Source organism: Eriocheir sinensis, unplaced genomic scaffold (genome assembly GCF_024679095.1).
Source record: "Eriocheir sinensis breed Jianghai 21 unplaced genomic scaffold, ASM2467909v1 Scaffold121, whole genome shotgun sequence".
NCBI lineage: Eukaryota > Metazoa > Arthropoda > Malacostraca > Decapoda > Varunidae > Eriocheir > Eriocheir sinensis.
In genome coordinates, this window is record NW_026110530.1 from 669,392 (window position 1) to 685,312 (window position 15,921).

General features: G+C 42.0%; 2 protein-coding genes across 4 annotated transcripts in view; one reads left to right on the forward strand and one right to left on the reverse strand.

Annotated features, from left to right (window-relative positions):
- Nucleotides 1–7,327, forward strand: part of LOC126989553 (E3 ubiquitin-protein ligase SMURF1-like) — a 65,091-nt gene extending 57,764 nt beyond the window's left edge. Inside the window, exons 9-15 of the mRNA XM_050848127.1 lie at nt 468–717; nt 845–1,649; nt 2,332–2,510; nt 2,683–2,848; nt 3,023–3,178; nt 3,367–3,565; nt 3,683–7,327. Of these exons, the coding sequence (XP_050704084.1) occupies nt 468–717; nt 845–1,649; nt 2,332–2,510; nt 2,683–2,848; nt 3,023–3,178; nt 3,367–3,565; nt 3,683–3,807 (1,880 nt within the window). The 3' untranslated portion in view covers nt 3,808–7,327. The remainder of the gene's footprint in view (nt 1–467; nt 718–844; nt 1,650–2,331; nt 2,511–2,682; nt 2,849–3,022; nt 3,179–3,366; nt 3,566–3,682) is intronic.
- Nucleotides 4,967–12,099, reverse strand: LOC126989549 (diphthamide biosynthesis protein 3-like). 3 transcript variants are annotated; one of them, XM_050848121.1, is made up of 4 exons: nt 11,913–12,099; nt 10,451–10,635; nt 9,243–9,343; nt 8,230–8,378 (listed from the first exon to the last, which is right to left on the reverse strand). In XM_050848121.1, the coding sequence occupies exons 2-3, from the start codon at nt 10,631–10,633 to the stop codon at nt 9,275–9,277; spliced, it is 252 nt and encodes an 83-aa protein (XP_050704078.1). In that variant the 5' UTR covers nt 10,634–10,635; nt 11,913–12,099; the 3' UTR covers nt 8,230–8,378; nt 9,243–9,274. The 3 variants fall into 3 exon arrangements, with proteins under 3 accessions (XP_050704077.1, XP_050704076.1, XP_050704078.1); XM_050848120.1 differs by lacking the exon at nt 11,913–12,099 and having other exon boundaries at nt 4,967–8,378; nt 10,451–10,498; XM_050848119.1 differs by lacking the exons at nt 10,451–10,635; nt 11,913–12,099 and adding an exon at nt 10,332–10,363 and having other exon boundaries at nt 4,967–8,378.
- Between the last annotated feature and the right edge of the window lie 3,822 nt (nt 12,100–15,921).

The following is a 15,921-nucleotide window of genomic DNA, read 5'->3' on the forward strand; positions in this document are numbered from 1 at the left end:
AAGTTTCGGGTCCATACAAAGGTTGGTTTAGGGGCCATATTACAAGTCGAATCTAAGAGTTATTCATTCCGAACTCTGTAGGGACCTGAAACTTCTCGGATTGAACTTGTAATAAGGCCCCTAAACCGACCTTTGTAGAGACCCGTAACTTCTCAGATTCGACTTGCAATACTGCCCAGAGACCCATAAGCATAAGCACATAAGCAAATTAGACATCAGCAAAGAACCTTAACCATTATCCTCAACTCTGAAGCTCGGCAACACAGTTCTCTGCCTCTATTTCTTTTGCCTCCTCTTCTGCCTGATCCAACACTAGCTTCTCCTCCTGGTCAAAGTTCTACCCCCGACCCTTACCATCTCCTGCTCCTGGTCCTATCCCCGACTCCTACTACCATCTCTCCTCTTTCAATAATAATAATGAAGCTTAGAAACACACCACTAATCAGGTCGTTATTGTTGCTCCTCAGAAATGCGCACCACCCAGCAAGGACAAGTCTACTACTACAACATTCACACCGGAACCTCCACGTGGCACGACCCCAGAGTGCCCCGGGATCTCGGGAATGTCAACATCGATGATCTGGGTCCCCTTCCGAGTGGGTGGGAGCTGAGACACACCCCCAGTGGACGGCCATACTACCTGGACCACATCAACCGCACCACGCAGTTCACCGACCCAAGGCTCTCGGACAGTCTCATCCTCAGTAACATTCTCAGGTCAGTTTGGAAGTTTATTATTTTTTTCTTTTACAGTAAAGGAAGTATCCCATGGGCATAAAAAATAGGGACAAAAAGAAGCCTGCTAATCACTGTTCCTCCTTAAGTTTTGTTGTTTGTTCTGCAGGTCTAGAAATGAAGGAAATCGGACAAGTGTAATAGAGACTGGCGGCAGCAGTGACCCAAGATCTATTACGAGCAATGAGAGTCCCGTGCCAACCAACAGTATTTCCAACACCACGAGGAGTAACCGAACCTCCAGCAACAGCAGACGAAGCAGTACTTCCCGTAGCCGAGGTCCATCCCCTGAGGCCAACACCTCAGGAGTGACTATATCAAACAATGTGCCTAATAATGAAGATACTAATAACTCTGTCGTTAATAGTACTCCCGTTAGCCCCACTTCTGTGCCTACTAGTAGCATTAATAATAGCGTCAGCGTGAGCAGCGAGCGCAGCGGCGTCACGACCACCAGCGTGAGCAGCAGCAATACCGTGGTGCTGCAGAACAACAGCACCAACCTGCAGATCAGCACCAGCAATAATACTCCTGGACCCAAGGAGCCAGCTGTGATAGAGATGGATAGTGACTGTCTGCCCAAATACAAACGTGATTTAGTTGCTAAGATGAAGGTGCTGCGGGCCGAGCTGCAGTGCCTCCAGCCCCAGAGTGGACACTGCCGGCTGGACATTCCACGAGGAGAAGTGTTTGAGGAGTCGTACAGACAAATCATGAAGATGCGACCAAAGGACCTTCGGAAGAGGCTGATGGTTAAGTTTAAAGGAGAGGAGGGACTGGACTACGGAGGTGTGGCACGAGAGTGGCTCTACCTCCTGTCCCATGAAATGCTCAACCCCTACTACGGCCTATTCCAGTACTCCAGGGATGACATCTACACACTGCAGATCAACCCAGACTCCAGCATCAACCCAGTAAGTTTGTAGAATGATTTATTTTTCCGTTCCTCAAAATTTAGGCATGAACCATATTGTAATGACCATAGCCAATCTTAGGACAATTTGGGAGAGTATTAAAACACCTCCACCCAAATTTGACCTCTCTTTTGGCCTCATGCTTTGTTTTCATTTGTTTTTAGTGATTTATTTTTCCGTTCCTCAAAATTTAGGCATGAACCATATTATAATGACCATAGCCAATCTTAGGACAATTTAGGAGAGTATTAAAACATCTCCACCCAAATTTGACCTCTCTTTTGGCCTCATACTTTGTTTTCATTTGTTTTTAGAGTGATTTATTTTTCCGTTCCTCAAAATTTAGGCATGAACAACATATAAATGACCATAGCCATTCCTCGAAGGGTATCAAGGCACTTCTCCACCCAAAATTGGCCTCTCTTTTCACCTCCTGTTTTGTTTGCTTTTGTTGGAGCGGCATCTAGCATCAGGCCTTTTTGTTTGTTGCCCTTGAGCTGCTGCCCTTGTAAATAATAAAAAAAGGTGCTGGGTGAGAGGGTGTGAGAAAGCTTAGCATGGTCATTGAGACAGACATTGTTTCTTGAGGCTTGTCATCTCTGCCGTGTGTGTGAGGAAAACAGGGAGGCAGGCAAGGGTGATGGTGATGAGTGTGGTGACTAACATGTTGTCTTTCTTCCAGGAACATTTGTCCTACTTCCACTTTGTGGGCCGAGTCATTGGAATGGCAATCTTCCACGGCCATTACATTGACGGGGGCTTCTCCATGCCCTTCTACAAGATGCTGCTCAACAAGCTCATCATCCTGGACGACATTGAGGCTGTGGACCCTCACCTGCACCGCTCCCTCAACTGGATGTTGTGAGTAAAAAATATATGGTTCATCTTGGGTTTGAAATTCGGTACCAGGTAATATAAGATAACCTCTGGAAACTTAATTTTCCATAAAGTACTTGTAGTAAAATAAATTTTTATTAGTTTAAGGTAACAGACATGCCTTGCATAAACGTCTAAATACATGTTTCCATCCTAGGGAAAATGACATCACAGACATCATTGACAACGCATTCACTGTTGAGCACGAGAGCTTTGGCGTCCTGCAGATGAGGGAGCTGAAGCCCGGCGGCAGCAACATCATGGTGACAGAGGAGAACAAGAAGGAGTACGTCAAGCTCTACGTCAATTACAGGTTTATGCAGGTTGGTACAGAGACAATTTTTTCATGGTGCACTGAATAAATAACATCTTAGGAGGTATCACAAACACATTGTACTTGTATTAATTTGTAACCAGTCAAAGGGTGATCCTATCAAACACTATAATAAGTAAATAAGTGGTTAAAAATGCATCTGAATGAACCTTTTGCTTTCCAGGGTATAGAACAGCAATTTGCTGCTCTCCAGAAAGGTTTTACAGAAGTGGTCCCTCAACACTTACTGAAGCCTTTTGATGAAAGAGAACTGGAACTGATCATTGGTGGCTTAGGGAAGATAGACATTGATGACTGGAAAGCAAACACAAGACTTAAGGTGAGTATTATATCATAAGGAAAGCTATGAAAGTGTAAAATAAAGGGGAAAAATAGAACCTTGAGGTACCTTCTTTTATATTTTTATGATTACTTTCAAACAATTGTCAGATGAGTAGGGCATCAAGAGGTATTTGCATGCACTGATATGTGAAGCATGGCAGCTCACTTTCCCCCCACTCCTGGTAGCACTGCACCCCGGAGACACCAGTCGTCGGCTGGTTTTGGCAGATCGTTGACTCCTACACGGAAGAAATGAGGGCACGGCTGCTGCAGTTTGTGACAGGTTCCTCGCGGGTTCCTCTTCAGGGCTTCAAAGCCTTGCAAGGGTCCACCGGTGCTGCTGGGCCAAGGCTGTTCACTATTCACCAGATAGATGCTCCAACAGGTACTCACATGTTCTTTTTTTAATAGGGTTCATTGTGTTATAGCTTCTGTGTGTGGCATAGCACTGCAACCTCTGTTTTAACTGTGATTTGATATTTATGTGCCATTGTCATTTCAGAAAATCTACCTAAAGCACACACTTGCTTCAATCGCATCGACCTTCCCCCCTACGAGTCATATAGCAAGATGCTGGAGAAGCTGACTCAGGCTGTGGAGGAAACTTGCGGGTTCGCTGTTGAGTAAGCTGTGGGGACGCAGCTTGTTGGCATTTGAGCATAAATATTTGTTATGTTTGCATACAAGTGGTGTATGTGATTGTTTGTAGACGCAACTACTAAACGTTCAGTGCCGCGACACTGAGAAGGATACTTTCATGCATTACTTATGAGTTCTGTGAACTGTGGAATGTCAAAGTTGTTTCAAGTGCTTTCTATATTTATATGAATTAGACTGAAAAACTACTAACACAGCACTCTCCTTATCTTTTATTAGACATTAAAAGCCAAAAGTTAAGTGACAATATGTTGATTCCCATCAGCATATCATGGGTGTCTTCCCTTAGCAGTGATAAGGAGATTTCAACCAGGCTTTGTATTTTATAAACTGAGATGAACTCAGTATTTAGTCATTTGTGAATAACCTGTGATAGCAATACAGTTCCAACTTCCAGGGCAGTGACACACATGTACAGACTCATTTTTTGACATATTGCAAGTGAAGTGTGAGCTTGATCCAGGGATTTTAATTTATTATTAGTCAATCCTTAGAATGTCATTGCTCACTCCAGCTGTAAACATTTATAGGCTTTGGTAATGCTGTGGCCTAGAAGGGTCTATTTTTATTGAAAATTTTATGTACATAACTCACATATCAAAATGTATATTGAGGATAGGAGATATGAGATATGTCTACTGCCAAAAACATGAGAAAACTTCCCATAGCATACTTTTATGCGCAACCTCTCAACTTTGTAAGCAGGGGAAAATTGTTCCTCTTTTTAATGTAGATATTTGCAGATTGGTACAGAGGAAGCATCGCCGTACATTACTTCACTTGGGTACACACACACACACACACACACACACACACACACTTGCTTATATGCAGGTACAAAACACTGAAGACTTGCGGCCTGAAATTCTTCCCCGCACTCTACCGCCACACTTTTGTTTAGTCAGGGTAGTTGGTTGCAGGCATTTTTACCGTGAGTTTTTAGCTTACATGAGAAAGAATCTCATAATTCTTGCAACTGGGTGCCTCTTTATCCTAATTTCAGTCAGTAACAGATAGCATTTATTTTATACGGTGAAAGTAAATTGAAAAGTCTGCACAATTGTTAAAAAGTTATTGTTATTGTGTGTTGCTATTGCCATCAGTTAGGTTAAGAAATTAAAACCCCGTGTGAAAGTGGTCATGTTTATCATCGTGTAAATAACCATTCCATCATCACTTGACTTGTGCTGGAGCTGCAGAGTCTGTACCAAACACAACGTACAGGCCTTGGTCATTACAGTATCAGCTCTTGCTTAAAAAACTGTTAATACTCCAACCTCATGTGCTGTGTTCATATTTGACAGCCAGTAGGCACATTCCGTTAGTTTCTTTAATATGGTAGTCATTGGGATGAGGAATGAACAGTTTAAGGATTCATGATGCTTCAGGTATGAGTTGTTTAGCAGTACAGTGTAAATTGCCGTCTTGTTTTGTAGCGTTAAGAGTATACCGGTTACACTAGGAAACAATCAACATATCATGAGCCTAGAGTGTCCCATTTCCTCAAGGTGTCTCTGCAGTACCTTCTTCCTTGTTAAATTCTGATACATATAACAAGGTACTTAAACCATTATGAGGATTCTTGCTTATGCACCAGGAAGTGTTCGCTCTTGTTCGTCGACAGAATCTTGGGTATCACTGTTGGCTTTGAAAATAATCTCGTTCTGTAAATCACTGTTGCAGGGAAGGGAAAGGAAGGTCACTTGTATAACATTTTCCCAATCTTGAAATGATGAGTAGCTCTGGACATACTCCAAACTACACTTCTTTCTTGGCCTTAACTGGAACTTGAAGCAGAATGTATAGCAGCGGAATATACTCGTCAAATGATATTGGATTAGAAACTGTTGGATTGATACAAAATAGATTTTCGTTGTATTATCTCCCAGTCTTGTGGCAGTGGAGTCATTACGAGTATGCCAATTCCTCTATGGTGTTGGGCGGACATGCCATTTTTCTCCCCAATGTTGGTTCAGTGAAGTGGTTCCGTCTTCCTTTCCTGCTTTTATCGTCACCCACAACCTCATGCAGCTGCTTTGATTCAGAGATGGATATGCGAGGAAGCTTCCACCCATGGCATTGTTTATATGACTTCTCGGTGAAACATGATTGGTGTGAAGGTGTGATGGATAGCGAGACCCAGCCTTACTCTGATATACAACATGGTACTGCAGCCACAATCAATCTCAGCCCAGTGGTAACAGAATAATTGATGTGTGGTTGTGATTTTGCAGTATGCCCAGTTTTGCTTGAATCCTAAACATTAAAAAGATTGCCGTTCCTTCCCCTTAACAGTGCCACATGAGGAAAGATTGGCAATGGCTAATTTACACACGGGTTGAGCCAACTCGACTGTACTGTATTTTATGTCACAGGGTGTCCTCTGGTTTACCTCATAGGATGTCTGGCAGATTTTGGCAGAATTACAACATTTGGTACATAGATTGTAAATGACCTTTTGTAACCTAGGACTAGTTTATCCAAATAGAGAATCACAGGCATGAAAACGCAGCAGCTGTCAGTGTCCTAATGTTGGTGCAGTAATAGCCACTTCCGTAACCTCCGTGCTGTCATGACACCCATTTAGTAATACTTCCTGCTGTGAGCTTTGACCAATAAAGTGAAGTAACCCTCATGTCACGCCGCTAGTGTTGACGTTCTCTTTCGCAGTGTGTGTAACAAATTATGCCATTATGGACCCTGCCAGTTAGCCTAGAAACTTAAGTATTTTTAGAGGAGTTACTGCAGGTAGATTAATTTTGTACGGGAGCAGTGTCATCCATTTATTCCGAAGACCAGACTAGTTTTGCTGTCAAGTCAAGGTATGCATGGACATGATAAACAGCAGTCCTGATGTAAGGTGTACAATGTGGTCGTTCTATTCCTACACTTGTATATTCAGTGGCGTTCAGGCACGTGGGTATTTTTACATGTAACAGCCGAGACCTCGTCCTCTTGGCTGAAGAACACACTTTTCCCAGGTTCCTCTTTTGAAATGCCATTGGAGATGATGTTACTGGAGATACAAGCTCATGTAGTCAATTTAATCTTAATGAAATTGGCAAAAAATGTATCCGAGATTTTAAGTACTCAAATCTCATTGGTCTTATCAGATTTCAAGTTGAAGGACAGTACCTGTGCACCCTGTAGGGCATAAAATACAGTAACTTTGTGGGAGCATGTTCAATACGCTAACTTGGCGTTGCTTCCATTTGTGACGAAGCATTGTATGAATGGTTTGAGATGGAAGATATACTTGTTGTTTTTGAATAGTAATAGAAGTAATAATGGTCTTAGTAAACCCAATGCATATCATCTGTAACAAGGTTAAAAAGGGCTGAAGGCTTGCTTACTGGTTTAGTATACCACATTCATCGATGATATAAGATGTATTCAGGATGCCAAGAAATGCAGCAAGCAGCCAGTCATGTATTTAGTTGTGTTGGTAAGAGAATATTTAGAATTTTTAATAAATTTTCAAGTGACAGTATCTACACTTTTCTTTACCAAAAATTATATGTAAACTTAACACTCCCCCTCCTCCTTTGTCACTATGCAGCTGTGCCAGTGAAGTTTAACCGGGTAGCAGTTGACGGGCCAAATTTGTGGCTTTACCGTGTACCAGCGACAGGCCAAATTTTTGCCATGATATAAACCCCCCAAAATAGATGATGCATAAACTGATCACAAATGCGCTGATAAAAATTACGAAATGGTTTGCGTGAGTCATGATTTTCTCATTTTTCTCGCTTAGAGGGGCCTTTAAGAAACATGATCCCTGCAGCTACTGGGTTAAGAATATCAGCACCTTTAAACTCTCCTCCCTAACCATAAACATCAAACCAGAAAAGAAAACTTCAACGTATAACTTAATCAAAACACTCCCCCTTCCTCCAAGGCATCATCCTCCTCGTCAAGGTAATTGTCCCCATTGTCAAAGTAGCTGTTGAAGTAATCCGTTCCTTCATCCAGCTCCTCGTCCACCTCCTCCTCCATGGTCTCAACTTCAGCCTTGTCTGCATTGTCCTCTTCGCCTTCCTCCTCATTCTCCTCATTCGTCAACGCTTCCTTCTTTTCAAGTGCTTCCAGAGTCTCACTTACGTTCATATCTTTGGTTCGCGCCTTTTTCAAATTGACTTTAACTTTCGGCGACTCTTTCTTTCTCTTTTTCTTTAGTGCTGACACCGATGTGGGATGCAGTTCTTTGGGAAACCAAGACCAGTTCAGGGTGAGCTGGCCTCGGTGACTCGCTAAGACTTGGTACCTGTCGGAATACCTCTCAATGTCAGGTCTTTTCACTCCCGGCTGGATGTAAAACTGAGAATTCTGCATGTGCTCTCGGAACTCCTTTTTAACAACCAGCATGTACGATTCAGCAAGACTCTTTTCCTGGGTTGGCTGAACAGGTCTGAACTCGAGAGGCGGGTATGTCTCGGGGGGCCCAAGGACTCGCTCTGGCAGTGTCTCTCCTTTCTGCACCCCAAGCTGCTCCAGGCTCAAGCCCTTCCCTCGGCCGCGTCCTCGCCCACCCATCTTGTCTTCTGTGAATGAAAGGATAAAAAAATACACACATAAAAAACCTCTGCCTCATACTGTTAACCCAGTAGCAGCAACGGGCCAAATTTGTGGCTTGACATAACCCCTGAAAAATAGAGGATGCATAAACTGATCACAAATGCCTTGGTAAATATTATATAATGATTTGCGTGAGTGATGATTTTTTTCTCATTAATTCACTTAGAGGAACCTTTAAGAAACATGATATCCGCAGCTATCGGGTTAATGGGTTCTGATGTAATGTCAGTAAATATTATGAATGCTCAATAATTTTCCACTGATTATCAAAACACTTGAAATATCCTCCTACTGGGACACATATTAAATTGATAAGCCTGGGGATCTATCTTCTCATGGGTTCTGTGTCCTACCCATGGCTAGCAGTCTGTCTAATCTTATATATGGATTGGTTGGGGGTAGGCCTTGCGACCCCTTCCTCTTAAATCTCACTTAGGCTAAGGACAATAAGGGTAGAAGCTGGGGTCAGACTTTTTTACAGTAAAGGAAGCTGCTTAACCCCTGACTGCAGATTTCCTAAAAGAAGACATCACCAAGCTACAGGAATGGAACAAAAAGTGGCTGCTACATTTCAATGAAGAAAATGTAAAGTTATGCACCTTGGGAGGGGATATCCAGCACACCAATACCACATGGAAAACACTCCACTATCCACCACAGAGGCAGAGAAAGACCTGGGAGTACATGTTTCCAGGCTACCAGTGAAACCCAAATTCGTGTCAATCGCAGCAGGCGGGTTAAGGACAAAAAAATAATAATGAGAAAAATGGCCCGCTTATCACTACATGCCCCTATTGATTGATGGACTGATAGGCATTTTAGATACTTACATGACGTACACTAGGGTAATGGGTACAAGTCTTCAGTTGGTTGCCACTTGCTTCTCTTTGGGAGCAGTCACTTGCTCTTCCTCATACTCGGCAAAGTCCTCCTGAAATGAATGATTAGAAATAACATGGACGTTTTTATTTTTTTATTATTTTTTTACAGTAGAGGAAACAGTTCAAGGGCAAAAAAAGGAAACAATAATGAAAAAAAAAAAAGCCCGCTACTCACTGCTCCTACACAAGAGTCGAGGAGTTTATTTATGAATTGCCACCACGACATATACAAGAGGATGGGAAGGTTTTCAGTATAGTTCTCTTAGGTATCTCATGATTAGTTTTTCCTTGCACTTAAACACAAAAGCAGAAAAAAAATTACCCCGTCCACAAACTCACAATATTATAAATGACTGACAATGAGGGAGAAGCTGAGGAGAGATTTTGATTATAATTCTCCAAGTATCTCATGACTAGCTTTTCTTTTAAAATTAACAGAAAAGCAGAAAAAAAATTACCCCGTCCACAAACTCGCAATATTATAAATGACTGACAATGAGGGAGAAGCTGAGGAGAGATTTTGATTATAATTCTCCAAGTATCTCATGACTAGCTTTTCTTTTAAAATTAACAGAAAAGCAGAAAAAAAATTACCCCGTCCATAAACTTACGATATTATGAATGACTTTGATGACGAGGGAGCAATGAAAAGGGTTGAGAGGTATCCATTATAAGATCTCTAAGTATCTCATGACTAAAGCCTCATTTTCTCATAAAACCAAAAGCAGAAAATAAGTTACCCCATTCAGACACTTCAATATTATAAATGACTTTGATGATGAGGGAGATGCTGAGGAGAGATTTTCATTGCAGTTCTAATATCAAGCGACTACTTTTTAATTTTCTCATAAACACAAAAGCAGGAAAAAAATCACCCCGTCCAGAAACTCACCATATTATGAATGACTTTGATGACGAGGGAGCAATGAAAAGGGTTGAGAGATATCTGTTATAGTTCTCTAAGTACCTCGTGACTAGAGTTCTCCTTTTCTCATAAACACCAAAAGCAGAAAAAAATTACCCCGTCCAGAAACTCACCATATTATAAATGACTTTGACAATGAGGGAGAAGTTGAGGAGAGATTTTCAAGCGACTACCTTTTCATTTTCTCATAAACACAAAATCAGGAAAAAAATTACTCCATCCAGAAACTCACCATATTATAAATGACTTTGACGATGAGCGAGCAGCTGGGACACGTGGCACAGTCCTCCCCGGCCGCTAGTTCCTCCTTGGTGATCTCGAAGCGATCGCCGCAGGGACAGGGGTAGTGGTAGGTCTCGGTCTCTTCGTCGTAGTCAAAGTCTTCAATCTCAATCTCGTCGTGGTAGACGGACATAGCTGGAAAAAGGATGGATATACCGTTGATGCTTTCACGAATAGTATCACAAATATCCATTGGTTCAGTTTTCATGTCTGATATTTTCATTATAGTATCAATTAAATATCCAGCGATTATTTCCGACCCACTGAACATTTATCACACACAATTTATCTTTGAGTAGTACAAACACTAATTAATAGCCATGATCAGTTATGTTATGCCTTGACTGCAAATTTCCTACAAGAAGACATCACCAAGCTACAGGAATGGAACAATTAGTAGCTGCCACAATTCAGTGACGAAAAATGTAGTCATGCACCTTGGGACGGGATATCTAACCTAACTTAACCTAATGTAACCTACCTAATGGGGGTATATTCGCCCCCCTCGATCCCGCCCCCCCCTCTATTTTCTGGAAGTCATTTATTACTGCACTGTGTTCAAAAAAAAAAAAAAAAAAAAAAAAAGGCCATGTTATTTTTACTTTGGAAGAAGTGGATGACCCTTCTTTGACATTAGCCGGATAGATTAACTAAGAAGAAATAGAAGAAGAAAACATATAGTATAAGAAGAAGGAGGAGAAGAAAACGTATAGTACAGGAAGGAAACGTTTGTAGAGGAAGAAAACGTATTGTATTTAATTTGTATAGGAAGTAAACGTTTAGTACAGGAGAATAACGTGAGAATAACACCTGCACTTATAGACTTGCATTGGCTACCCATTAAGGCACGAATAGTCTACAAAATATGTGTCTTGACTTATCAAGCAACGCGACTTGGTAAACCTGGATATTTGAGAAATATACTACAGGATTTTTATTTGGACACCACCATGTCAATGAGACACAGTACGGAATGGTATAGACTCTATGAGCCCAGGGTCAACCTGGAACTGGGTTTTAGAGCATTTGAGAAGAGTGCCCCGCAGCTCTATAATGAGTTACCCGGGGATGTTAAGAACAGTGTCAGTCTGGCAATCTTCAAGAAAGCGCTGAAGACTCACTTATTCACTAAATCCTACGACTTAACAAATATGAGGATTGAGGACAACTTTAGGTGCTAATATTACTGTTATAATGTTAGCGGCCCTGTGGAGCGCTGCTACGGCGGCGGACCGGGGCCTGAAACCTCATCAACGGTAAACGGTAAAACGTTTAGTATAGGAAGAAGAAAACATATAGTATAGGAAGAAGAAGATGAAGAAAACATATAGTATAGGATGAAGAAGAGGAAGAAAACGTATAGTATAGAAAGAAGAGGTCAAGAGTAAAGCACACGTCTGATCTCCCCTCACCTCGGTCACCTCCTCCGCCGCCCTCTTGTCCTTGTGTCCCGTGGCGCCTGGAGTCCCTCAGAGGCTTGGCAGGTATGGATGAGCGTTGAGGACACACACACAGGAGGCAGCGACCCTTTCCACCCTCGGCCCGCCACAGCACACCACGTTGTTGTTGTTGTTGAAGACACTCGAACTTAATCTTGATGTGACAGGGGACTGATCAGAAGTCTGATCTTCTTCTTCTTCTTCTTCTTGGGTGTTTTACGGGGGCAGTGTTAAAGATAGTGTAGTTAGAGTTAAGAGTCTATATTATGAGTATAGAAAGTCGATATTAGTGTTAAGGTCAATTTTGGTTAAGTTTAGTGGCTGTTTAGTAATGTCCGGTCAAAAGGGCCGAGTCTCGATGATGTATGTCTGTATTGCATTATCCCATACACCATGCTTGCAGGGAGAGTTATACGCATAGCCCTTTTGACCTCATACAAACATCTTATTCATCATTTCCCTGTTATGTATATTAGTTTGTGTATATAAGTCATTACGTATAACCCTTCCTGCAAGCATGAAGTGTATGAACGAATGCAACACAGACACATCGAGATTCAGTCCTTTTGACCTTATACAACCATCTCATTTATCATTTTCCTGTTACGTATAATTGCTTTTGCATAAATTTCAGTAGGTATAAGGTATAACCCTTCCTGCAAGCATGGAGTATGAAAGAATGCAACACAGACACATCATCAAGAACCAGCCCTTTTGACCTTATACAAACATTCCATTCTTCATTTCCTGCTGCGTATAATTACTTGTGTATAAATTTCAGCACGTATAGCCCTTCCTGCAAGCATTGGGTGTATAAAAGAATGCAATACAGACATGCATCGCAGAGAACCAGCCCTTTCGACCTTATATACTAACCTTATTCATTTTCCTGTAATATATATTAGTTTGTGTATAGAAATCATCACGTATAACCCTTCCTGCAGACATACAATCATATGTCATCAAGAATCATCCCTAAGGAAACAGAAGGCATTTTAATCAACCATTTTTCGTTACGTATATTTACTTGCGTTTAGAAATCACGTATAACCCTTTCTGCAGACATTCAACCATACATCATCGAGGATCAGCCCTCTCAACCGTATATGTGTGTCTTCGTATGGCGGAGACACTGTATAACGGGGTGTATGGTAGTGTGTGTGTGTGTGTTCGTGTGTTGACTTTATTTCCACACCACCTTGATTTGAGGTAAAAGTCTTGGTGCGTTTTTTTTCAAGAGGTGTCCCCCGTAGGCCTAATCCTCTTTTATTTGGTCAGAAAATTAATTGTTACGAAAGAGTGCACGTTGTTATAAAAGCACATGGGGTTGTAACAAAAGGGTACAGAATAGTTTTGAAAGCATACGTGGTTGTAACGAAAGTGCGCGGTGTTGTAACAAAAGCTTGCGGGGTTGTTTCGATCAACAGTGTATGGGTTTGTTGCAATACCCAAAATCCGTAGAAATTGTAAATAGCCGTAGCAGCAAATATTGTCATGCAGAAACCATATATAGTTGTTAATAGCAGCAGCAGCAGCAGCAAAAAGGTTAATGTGAATAGTCGAAGAGGAAGTTAGGTTTGGCATTCAAAAGCCATAGATGTTGTTGATAGCCAATCGCAGCAGCACCAAAGCTGTTACGATACTACCATTATGCCAGATTAATACGCTCCCCATATGTATTTTCCCATAGCACGTACTTAAAATATATCCCACTCCCACTGGTAGACATGTAAATATATAGTTTAGTACACACACTTAGAAATATAAAACCCAGTACCTTTTGCTTAAACTATACCACCTAAACATACGTAAATATATCGCTTCATACATATACTTACAAATATAACCCAGTAACGTACGCTTAAAATGTCGCATCGTACATATACTTACAAATATAAGTATAATTGCTCGTGTATAAATTTCAGTGCGTATAGCCCTTCCTACAAGCAAGAAGCGTATAAAAGAAAGCAATACAGACATACATCGTCGAGAATCAGCCCTTTTGACCCTATACAAACTTCTTGATGAATATTCATCATTTTCCTTTTATGTATAATTGATTTTATAAATTTCAGTACGTATAGCTCTTCATGTAAGCTTGGAGTGTATATATGGGAGAATGCAACACACACACATCATCGAGAATCAGCCCTTTTGACCTTATACAAACATCTCATTCTTCATTTTCCTGTTATGTATATTAGTTTATGTATAGAAATCATCACGTATAACCCTTCCTGCAGACCTACAATCATATGTCATCAAGAATCATCCCTAAGGAAACAAAGCATTTTAATCAACCTTTTTTCGTTACGTATATTTACTTGCGTATAGAAATCATCACGTATAACCCTTACTGCAGACACTGTATAACGGGGTGTTTGGTACCGTGTGTCATTGCCACAGTACGAGGAGCAACAACACAAAGCAGATTTTATCTATAGCGCGTGCCAGTTCCTACGACTTTTGCCTGGCCCATGCTGCCCCCCAGTGCTTCTCTTAAATGGAGATGCTGAAGTTGGGGTATATTAAAGGTCTGGGCAGTACATGGGTACCAGAAGTAAGGGTTGCGATAGCCGGAGCAGCAGTGCACACTTACAAATATATAACCCGAGACTTCATAGATCCGTAAACATAGCGCGTAGTACGTACATGCATGAAAATATAACCTGGTACTTCAAGTTTTTAAAATATTCCTTACAACACACTTATATGTATATATACGTCAGAACCTTTCCATTTCATTCTTCTTATGTATAGTTTAGTCGCTACTTTTATATATTCCCATGTACCTTAATATTCCTTGGTAACTTGTCGTAAGACGTATAACCCAGAGGCCAGGGAATTGGTACCAGGGAGACTGGGGGAATAAGCTGCTGTTCAAGGCAAGGACTGGAACAACAAGTAAAGGAGAGAAGCAGAGATGAGAAGGACAAAAACTGCAGCGTTTGTATAGGGGAAAAAGAAACAAAAAAGAGCACCTGATAGTGGCCTGCGACAGGCATGAAGAGGAGAGGCAAAGGCTATTAGCATCTGTGGTGGAGATCATTGGGGAAGAGGAGTGGCATAGCAGAGTGGAGGAGGAAGACTGAGGAACAAGTACCGTGTTAGGACCGTAAGGATGTAAAGAGGAAGCAGTGAAATTAATACCTCACACAAAAATTTTCTTGGCATGTTGCTGCAAAAAAAGATCTGAGCATGTAGTGAAAGTTGAATGAAAAATGTAATAATGGAAAATAGCAAAAGCGCATAGGTAGGCAAATCAGGGAAAGAAATGGACAGAAAACCTAAGTTCAGGATGAAGTGCTCAGTATTACAAGTGAATAAAGGGCAAGGCAAGGCAAGGCAAGGGAAGGCAAGGGAAGGGCAGGGCAAGGCAAGGGAAGGGCAAGGCAAGGCAAGGGAAGGGCAGGGCAAGGGAAGGTCAGGGCAAGGGAAGGACAAGGCAAGGGAGACCAACGCACAGGGCTATATATGGCCAGCCAAGAAGACGAGACGCACAGGGCTGGCCAGCCAAGAAGGCAAGGTCAGGGAACGCACAAGGCCAGCCAGCCAAGAAGACGAGACGCACAGGGCTGGCAGCCAAGGCAGGACAAGGCAAGGGAAGGACAAGGCAAGGGAAGGGCTGGGCAAGAGAAGGACTGGGCAAGAGAAGGGCAGGGCAAGGGAAGGACAAAGCAAGGGAAGGACAAAGCACAGGGCTATATGTGGCCAGCCAAGAAGACGAGACGCACAGGGCTGGCCAGCCAAGAAGGCAATGTCAGGGAGCGCACAAGGCCAGCCAGCCAAGAAGGCGAGACGCACAGGGCTGGCAGCCAAGGCAGGACAGGGCAAGGGAAGGGCAAGGCAAGGGAAGGGCTGGGCAAGGCAAGGCAATTAAGTCAAGGCAAGGACAAATCAAGGCAAGGGCAAGGCAAGGCTTAAGCATTCATCCTGAACTTAGGTTTTCTGTCCTTTTCTTTCCTTGATTTGCCTGCCTATG

Coding starts and splice junctions, on each gene's coding strand:
- LOC126989549 (XM_050848120.1), bottom strand. CDS start 8,370: ATGGGTGGGCGAGGACGCGGCCGAGGGAAGGGCTTGAGCCTGGAGCAG.